General features: G+C 36.1%; 1 protein-coding gene and 1 non-coding gene across 3 annotated transcripts; both read right to left on the reverse strand.

The window, feature by feature from the left end:
* LOC130814348 (5S ribosomal RNA) lies at positions 1-119 on the reverse strand. Its single transcript, XR_009042378.1, has one exon. It is a non-coding gene; the product is annotated as a 5S ribosomal RNA (ribosomal RNA).
* A 154-nt stretch (positions 120-273) lies between these two features.
* On the reverse strand, positions 274-9,455 carry LOC130812925 (protein PAT1 homolog 2-like). 2 transcript variants are annotated; one of them, XM_057678573.1, is made up of 6 exons: positions 9,234-9,455; positions 7,434-7,509; positions 6,285-6,433; positions 5,164-5,226; positions 3,724-3,799; positions 275-2,931 (listed from the first exon to the last, which is right to left on the reverse strand). In XM_057678573.1, exons 1-6 carry the CDS (start codon positions 9,306-9,308, stop codon positions 848-850), a joined length of 2,523 nt encoding a protein of 840 aa, XP_057534556.1. In that variant the 5' UTR covers positions 9,309-9,455; the 3' UTR covers positions 275-847. The 2 variants fall into 2 exon arrangements, with proteins under 2 accessions (XP_057534555.1, XP_057534556.1); XM_057678572.1 differs by lacking the exon at positions 9,234-9,455 and having other exon boundaries at positions 274-2,931; positions 7,434-9,227.
* Between the last annotated feature and the right edge of the window lie 430 nt (positions 9,456-9,885).

Raw genomic sequence — 9,885 nt, forward strand, 5'->3', positions numbered from 1 at the left:
GGGGTGCAACACGAGGACTTCGCAAGAGGTCACCCATCCTAGTACTACTCTTGCCCAAGCATGCTTAACTGCAAAGTTTTAATGGGATCTGGTACATTAATGCTGGTATGAACGCACCCATACTAACTATCTCTACTTATTCTTATTATTATTAAGTAAAAATAATTAAATATTTCATTAATAACGATACTTGCACTAGTTAAGACAAGATCTAATTCTCAACAATATAAACTCAAAAGTTATTGACAAGATAGTTCTTTTGTTTTATTGAATAAAGTTAATACAATGTAGAAGAAAATGACTGAAATAAAAACAAAAAATAAACAATCCAATAAATTGAAAAGTGCAATGCAACATAGAAACTAAAGGGTTAGGGTACAACATCAAGACACTATTGAGTTTTGACTAAGAACCAAGAAGTACATTGGCCCTTTCTTTAAGACAAGCAACATAGTAGATCAATTTATAACAAGAAAAGGAAAGAAAAAATAATGGTTACATTCTCATTCTGATTATGTACAAATTAAACCCTAAGTGGCTATTTCTGTCCTAAGGATTCCAACTTCCAACAGGGCTTCAAAAACTAGGCCCTGCACGATAGGGAATCACCACAATTAACAACTTTTTCGAGTTATTCACAATCATAAAACCCGTTCATACAAACAGGCATTAATTGTGATTCCACACAGGTTGAGCTTTCAACTAACAAGTACACCATCCAAACAAAACCCGGATGGCACTTACAAACAAAGCTATTCACAATATGAGCAGAACAGCAGCCGTGAATCATGATATAGTCAGCCCTATCATTCATGCCCCTGCTTCAATTTTTGATAAATCACCTCTTCTAACTTCTAACTGATTCCGAGGTTATCCAGCCACTGTATTCCTCTTCACAGAGATTGAATTCAGTGACAGGGAACGGTATAGATCGGTGCGCAAACTCCATCAATGTTCGCCGCTGATGCTCATCGGTGTGAGGAAGACTTGCACGTAGAAGTTCCACTGGCATTTCCCTGCTAACCGCCCTTGCTACTTCCGAGCGTGAAAATTCTAATGCAGAACTAGACTCAGCTTGATTTGAGACGGACTGCACTATAGTTTCATACTTATCAGCACAGTAGTTGGTGAGCAGAGTGAAGAACGATGCAAAGGAAGCTGTCCAGAAATTGTAATGAGGAATAATATTGCTGCCAGGGGCTTGAGGATTAGTGATGGTCAGCAAAGTAGCTCTTTCAAGGAGATTTTTCAAGATTACGGAACCAAAATCTCCTGCAGGACTTCCAAGAGGGCGAAGTGGCGGCTGCTCTGAAGAACAAACAACAGCAGCCAGACAAGAGCTCACACCACGGAGATCCATGCCACTAACACAAGTTGAAATCACCTGGGCAAGCTTTACAGTAGCTACACCAGCTCCAGAGTCGGCTGGAGGACCACCAAAAAGAAACCTTAAATGGCGGAAAACAGACATACAGACAATTCGAGCCAGCTCACTTGAAGGACCAGGGCTAACTATGATAAGCTCCAAGCACTTTCCCAGAAGCTCCAATCCCTTAGGAAGGGAAACAAGCCGCATGAACACAATATCATCCTCAGGACCAACATTATGCCCCCCACTTCCAAGAGGATCGACAAGCTGAAGGGATGCAGCTAAAGCTTCTAGAAGTACCTGACGTTTCCGCCTAAGCTGAGACCCACCATCTTGCGGTGGACTAAATTGTAAATAACGGTCTATATCATCTACATCAAGAAGAAGAGTAAAAGCATCCTCAACAGCTATTCTAGCAGCAAACATTGGTTCTTGTTCCAGTGATCTGCATTTAGTGCTACCATCAGCACCTCCTGAGGATAAGGGTTCAATATCAAGAAGCGGTTGAGGCCTACAAATGGATGACAAGGCCATCCTTCTCAAGGTATCAAAGGATTGATGACTATGCTGATCCGAACTACTATTACGTGAACGAGAAGGTAGATCACGCAAATGAAGTGGAGCAAAGCGCTGTTTCAACCTTGTACCTGAAGATCTTTTGGCAGCGCAAGCTTGGTGGTAATAATCATCTATATAAGGGTCATTGCTGTAAGAAGTATGTTGCATCTTCAGAATGCTATCAATCTCCTCTGCAGTCATATGCTTGGACTTGAACTGGATGCAATCACTCTTTTGGCAAGCAGACTCGGAAGTTTGCTGGCTAAGCCGATGATGTTTACCACGAGTTGATTTAGGTCTTGGATCCCTTGTCTCAGTTAAAGCATATGCAGTGCCATACTTTTTTACATGATTTGTATGTAGAGATGGATAGCCTCCATTCAGCTGAGACTGATGCAATCCTGGCTGTAAACGTCGTTGTGGTGAAATCAACAGTGAATTATGACGCATTACGTTCTGATTAGGAAATTGTTGTTGCAATATATTGTTGAGAAAACTAGAATGATCTACATGTAATAAACCAGCATGGTTGCTCCAATGACTCCCTGGCTGATCACTGATTCCATGACCAGATGTTAGACTAGACATTCTTCCCCCATATCGTAATCCATGGGAACTAGATATCCCCGAAAAGTGACAACCAGAATCAGGCATTAGTGACAGATTTGGTGCTAAAAGATTGGGATCAGATGGGATATTTAGAGGAAGTGAATAGCGATGAGACAAAGGCTGCTGTGCTCTGCCTCCTGGAGGAGGGAAGGAGGTAAAAGATGATTGAGGACTTGACATAGATTCGTTCGAAAAGTGTTGCTGAAGATACTGTTGCTGTTGCAGTTGCTGCTCTGGGTAAGACAATGCTCTATACAAAGGCTTGTTAAATTCACCAGGATGATTGGACACACACGGAGGCTGAGATGACCACCCTTTACTTTCCAGAGCATTTTCCATATCCGACATACCATGGTCCAACCAGCCATCTCTCGACCAGTCTGCAGCAGATGAACCTGATGGGACATTTAAAGATTAAACTTGAGATTCTGGGCAGAATAACTGTAAGTAAAAATATCTAACAGTAACAAGTATCCACGCTGATAATATTAGTTAAGATCTAAGCACCAAATAATGTACAGAATGGAGAGCACAAGCAATAGGTTAAAAAGCTGGCCACAAACAACCAGGTTTGGGTAATTTTTTCTTCCAAATGATGTGATCATGTAGGCGCTTGCAAAGTTATTACAGAAGCATCAGAAGCAAAATTCATCACATACACTGTGTTGCATAAACCTGTCTTTAAATCAATGCTCAAATTAATAGATTCTTAACTTCAAGTGAACTACACAGACTGAATTAGGCACACATAAGAGAAAATGGCATAAACCACAGTAAAACAAACTGAATCAAATTTGAGAATAGAGAAAAATTCCACAACAAATGTCAAAAATTAAATGAGTGAACAAGAGAAAGCATTGATGACAATAGTTAAAAATGAATCAGATGTGTATAATTTACCTGCCAATTAAATATGTTGAGGGGTTAATGAACAACAAAGCCAACCAAAACAAGGAGAGCAGTAAACCCATATAGAGCCACACAAAAGCAAAGAATAAGACATCTATACAGAAGCAAGTAATAGAAAGAATAGATAACAATTTAAGAACACTGAGAATATGAGAATATGTGATCTTTTCAATTATACGACTAGACTAAATAATAATGAGAAGCTCATTCAGCAACTCCAAGTTCCTTCTAGACATAACTTGGCAGAAGTATTCAAAGTTGAGTGGTGTTGGACTTACTTTCTCTTGACAAGGATCCAGAACCTCTATCGCCAATAACCCCAGGATTCCTTGGCCCACTAACTACTCTGTTCAGCTGTTGACAGAATATTTTGTAGTTAGGTAGTTATTAAACAAAAACGATATAAATTGTAAGCAAGTAAATATAAGCAATGCAAATAAAATGACATGAAAATCAGCAGAAATTGATACAAAAAACACATTCATAGATCCATTATTCATTCTCTCTTCGCTTGAATTAGTTAAAACATTTGGGATGATACAATGTTTTATCTGACAAATCTTGTAGTTACTGATTGTTCTCTTACTAACAAAAGCAGAGAGCGGGACATTTTTCTGCAATGGGAATGGGAAATAAGTAGTATTCATGGAGGTAAATGATGGACAGACTATGGGAGTAAAGAGATAAATGAGGCAAGTCAAATTAGAGACATAAGAAGTAAAACCAATGTTTCATCTTATAAGCAACACTTCTCTCTTCTAAAAGTTTCATATTGGTTGCAACAATTCTATATTGGTTACATAACCCGTCTTGCTTTGTTACTTTTTTCCTCTCTCCATATTGCAATCTGAAACTTTCTTCACTATTTTCACACTTGCCCTACTTAGTCTCTATCTCTCTAACATTACTAATTTGTGTTTGGAGTCTTTGGTTGCAACTAAAAAGAAATAAACAATAGGTGAGTCAAAGTCAAAGTAGAATTGTGAAAACTAGTTTTGGAAGGAAACAAAAGGAAAATACTGTATACTGGTACCAAAACAAAGGCAATACAGCAGGTTTGGCAACAATGCAAGTCAGAAGTGTATCGAAACCAAGAAGAGTACAACAATTCAGCACAAATCACAATAAGCTCTGCTCTCAAAGGTAATACAAACTATCCAGCACCAAGCTACCAGCAACCATTGTTAGAAAATCAGTATTTGAAACCCACAAATATGTCAGAAGCCAACTTACTCAAAATCAACTATAAAATCAACCAATATGTCCAAATGATCCAACTGACAGTTAGGAACTTTACAAAAGTTCACTATTCAGGATAACAAAAATATTTTGTTAACACTTCAGGGAAACCATTGACACTTCACTTTCTAAGAATGGAATCAATTTCATTAAAATAAGTTACTATGACCCAAAAAATATATCAATCACCCAAAAAGCAGTCTCCTATTACAAGATGCTAAGCAAAATCCATTCGCATTATACCCTGCATTGACTGCAAAACACCAACCCGTAATTTCACACACTCGCAAAAAAATGGAGAAGGCAAATGAGCTTAACTTTGAAGAGAATACTATACTACACAAAAAAGAAAATGAACATTAAGACCCTCCACCATTATGCTTGGTAAAACGGAAAATACAAGCAAATATCTATGTCGGATGTTTCATTTGCAATAAGTTATAAAAGCAAAAGAGAATCAGCATCTCATTGGAGTTTACCTTTGAGAATGTAGTTTCCAGATCATCCAAATCGGACAAAGATCCTAAATTGGCATGCAGCCCCTGAAATAACACAGCATATGAACTATGAAGTAAACGAATCAGAACAGCTAGAGTTATATGCCTGTAGAGCGCAGAGTTCAAGGCGCATATTACAGTAAAGTTGACCCTAAATGTCCCGCAGGCAAAACATTTCTTTAAACAATTCAACATTATGTGGATGGAAAATAGCATCCTCTCAACATTACACAGTTTTATCCAACTCAAAGTTTGAGGGTAAATAGTAAACGAACAAATCATAAAAGTAGCTGACAAGCAGCATGTTGACATGGGATGTATAACAGAAGGCAGGCATAATTTGAACTTAATCCAACTAGAAAAATTATCAACAGTTGTTTAAAGATCAGTTCGCTCATATTTGTATCTTGAATTGTCTACTAATATTTAGAGGTCAAATTTACAATAAAAATAAGCTTTTCATTCTTTTCTCTCTCTCCCTGTTCTAGAAACATCACAACTTAGGATGAAAAACTATGATCCACACCTCTTTATGAAACTAAGATTTTCAAACAATAGATGTTACAAAATCTCAGCAGGATCAGTCAAACAGAAAACTTCAGATGCCAAATCACCTTAACATGTGATTCACACCATATCAATATAGACAAGACAACCATGATCATGACCTCTATGTGATACCCCAAAAAGAAAATCTTTTTTTAAGGTACAACAGAAAAGAAAGCATCAAGCCAGGGGTCCAACGCATAAATATTCTTACTCCATTTTAAAGCAAGTATGCAACCGCAATATTTTGGGATAATAGTGTTAGCATAGTTGTTATTTTTGTTATCTTTTACACATATTAGTATATTATGAAAGTACAAGTTTACGGCATTGGTAATTTTCTTATTGATGTTCAATTGACAAATAATTGTGCATTGATATAAAAAGGAAAGGCATCGATAATTTGATGAGAAAGAAGTAGTGACGCTATTAAAAAGCCCTACATTCTCTTTGAAATCAACCACATATTAAGACAAAAGGGAACATATAAAAAATGAACACACATCAAATTCATACAAATGAACATAAACAATGAGTATAACAGCACTCGGCAATACCTCATCTCTATCAAACAATTGATATTCATCAGTATGCACAGGAGCTAGAGATAGGTCATCCTTATCATCTTCTAAGCCTCCTAACTCCACCTCTTCAACAGCCTTTTGACTGAAGAATTCATATTGAGTAGCATCAAAAAGTGAATTACCTGCATCACCAAAAATATGTGTTAACTCCACCGGTTCCATGTTCGGATAAAAGAGGTTAAGCGGAAAATTTGTGACAACCGGCTCAATAAAACCTAGTCACACCCCTTTTAACAACAATGCCTATAGCCCATTGTGCTTATTTGGGATTAAGGCTTTGGTATTGTTGTTGTTTATCAAAGAAATGTGTCATCTTCAAGCATCAATGCCATAAACAAGTATTAACAAGTGCATCAAGAAACAAGCATAACTCGAACAACTTCATGTTTACGTTTATGAACAACTCGTATTTCTGTACTTTTAAGGTTGTTTTAGATTATCTAAAACTTGATAAAATATAACTTTCTAAAACAATTAACTTGGAAACTGAATCATGTGTTCATTACATGCAAACAAAAGTAGCAACAATTGATCCAGTTGATAGGATAAATACACTAACAAATATTGAAAAAATTGAAAATAACATGATATAAAAGCTTATCATTCAACTCGAGCTTGAATAACTTGAGTAGAGATCAACTCTAATTTAAATGAGTCAAGCTTGAATATACCAAAAGCTAAACATATTAAGCTTGAAAAATCACTTTTAAAGTTCAGTTGTGCTTGACTCAAGCTTGAATATACCAAAACCTATACATTAGTTTTGGCAAGATTGAGAAGGTGCATCAAGTGCTAAAAATCCTACTACAATGCACAGTTGAGCTTTGATAAGACTGTGAGACACAGCACCGTACCATTATATAACAGGCAACTTGTAACGGGTTTGTGAGACACCGCATCGTTAAATCCCTTTATATAATGGCACAAGATAAATCACATTAAAATTTCCGCTTTATCCGTTACCTACCGGATAACGGCCAATATTCAAACTGTTACTTTGATATTCACGGAAAATGGTTAACAAAGAGAGAGCACTAAGATTTTCCATAGCCAAACAAATTTTTCAGGGCGAAAAAATATCCAGAGCATGTGTGTCCAAAATTCAGGAACTTAGAATTTCACCTTCTACAGAAAAAGATCCAGAACCTATAGAGCCAATAGAACCAGCATTTCTAGGATTTCTGGATTCCGTCACAACCTGTGAATCCAATATACAAGCAATGTGAGGATGCATGTGAGCCAAAATACTAGGAACATTTCTCAAAGGCACGAAAAAGGAAAAACCAAAAAAAGAGAAGTTAGGCCAAATTCTCAAACTTCCCTTCATATCGTATACAACTTAGTCCCCACTTCTCAATTTGCCCATAAAAAAAAAGGATATATAGGCATTTCATTGTGACAAAAACAAAAAAAAGTTGCAACTAATTAAAACTTTCTCAAACAATGACAAAGCCTTAATCCCAAAAGAATTGGCTACATGAACCAATATACTAATTTCAATGGTTGTTCACATGGATCATAAGGGAATTTATAAAATGTAGAGTAAGTATATGAACTTCAAGATTACAATGCATGATGCACACACAATGTATGGTACTCAAAGAAAATTGCATCTAGGTAACTATTAGGATTAAACTCAATGAACTCAACAAAGGTAGAGAGCTCAACTAGATACTATCCAAATGAACTCATTTAAATGAAATTAATGTTGCAGCTAGGATATTCTGTTTTATTATTCATATCCAATTACCTTAATATGTTTTCACACCTTTCAATTTCAATTGATCAATCATGCTTTTTTATGTAGATTTATGTGACAGCAATTCTCACTACTTGTTTCACAACATTGCTCTAAAATTCTGAATAAACGTTACTGTTAAAAATGTATATGTAATTCAAACCATGCAAAAAATCAAACTACATTTATTTATTTTTCAAAAACTTATCACACAGGATTTTTCAATTTCTAAAGCACAACATTGTTTTATTGATAATCTCTCACCTTGATTATTAGTGTTCATATGTGGAGCCCATAATTTCGTTTTGTAAGAACAAGAATTGGATCCAATATGCTTAAGGATTTTTGCCAAAAAACAATATTAGCTTCATTCATATTTTATCAGCTAAAGGAAGATGCTTTCTAATAAAAACATGCATATTGCATTGCATATACAAGTGAATTTATGGAATTACTACATGTTAAAAAAAAGTACTTAGCAATTGTATTTGTATTATAAACTTCACAGCTGCAACCAAATAGAATTAATTAAGTAAACAAAACAGCATTCTGTGGAATCCTCGATTCAATTAAATCCGACTCAAACATTTCAGAGAACATATGAAACTTTTAATCAGAATATGAGAGGCAGAACAAGTAATACATTATACATCAATAACACAGACTCCACTAGCAGTACACAGCACCAATAAAAAGGAAAAGCTCTACCAAAATATCCCAGAAAAAAAAAAAAGAACCCACTAAACTACAGTTTACGTTAGAAGACTTCGAAGCTAGATAAGTATTATTTAAAGTAGATCTCATTAGTTAAAACTTTGAACAGATCATTTACAGCTGGAAATTGATACAATTACTTCTTGAAACCCTAAAAAGCCTGGAATATAATGAAAACAACGAAAGATAGATGTAATGAAAAAGATTCAGAAACCCACAATAACAATACGAGATTAATCAATATGATAGCAACAAAAATCACACACTTAGCGCCAACAAGAAGCACCAAGAGTCCTAACTGGGTAGTGAAATCTAATGCATAAATTGTACAATTCATATAATAAGAGATGAAATCTAAGCAGAAAAGTAAAGAAAACAAGCAAAAAAATCGAAATTTAAAAACCCTATATTCGATCATTCAAAGCATAGAAACACAAAAAATGAACATAATTAAATCGATCAAAAGTGACCTGTGAAGGTGGATGAAAGGTAGGATGAAATATAGATTGGTGATGCATGAGAGGTTGTTGCTGAGGCTTCATCATCTAGCTGATTTGAGCATTCTCCAATCTACAGATTGGAAATTCGAGGGTTTGGAGTATCTTGAAGAACTTGAGAAGGGGAGAGAGGAACAAGCAAAGAGAGCAAGAGAAGAAAATAAAGTGAGCAAACTAAAGTGGGTCTTTTTGACGCTAAAGAAAAACCACTGCCGTGTGTGAGAATTGTTCCGTTCGGGACGATTTTGGGTCAGGCGGCTTAAAGTCGAATTTTATGTTTATCTTGATTTCTAGACACCTGACCGGGTTTCCATTGAAGATCAAGATGTTCTGCTGCGTACCCGGGCGAGTTTCCTCTTACCCGACCGGGTTTACTCTTGAACTTAGAAAATTTTTGGTCTTGAAGATTTAGTTGTGCTGCGCACCCGGCCGGGTCCTACAGTTATTTTTGATAGTAACTTCCCATATCCTCCGATCTCTTTTTAGAAGGATATAAATAGCTTTTGAGGGGAAATTTTGGGACGGTTTTTTCTCTGTTCGGAGGGTTCGGTATTGAAAGGATTTCTCATACTACTTGCCTTGGGGGATTGCTAATCAACACTTCGACATTGTAATTTTAATTATA

The sequence above is a fragment of the Amaranthus tricolor genome, chromosome 5 (genome assembly GCF_026212465.1).
Source record: "Amaranthus tricolor cultivar Red isolate AtriRed21 chromosome 5, ASM2621246v1, whole genome shotgun sequence".
NCBI lineage: Eukaryota > Viridiplantae > Streptophyta > Magnoliopsida > Caryophyllales > Amaranthaceae > Amaranthus > Amaranthus tricolor.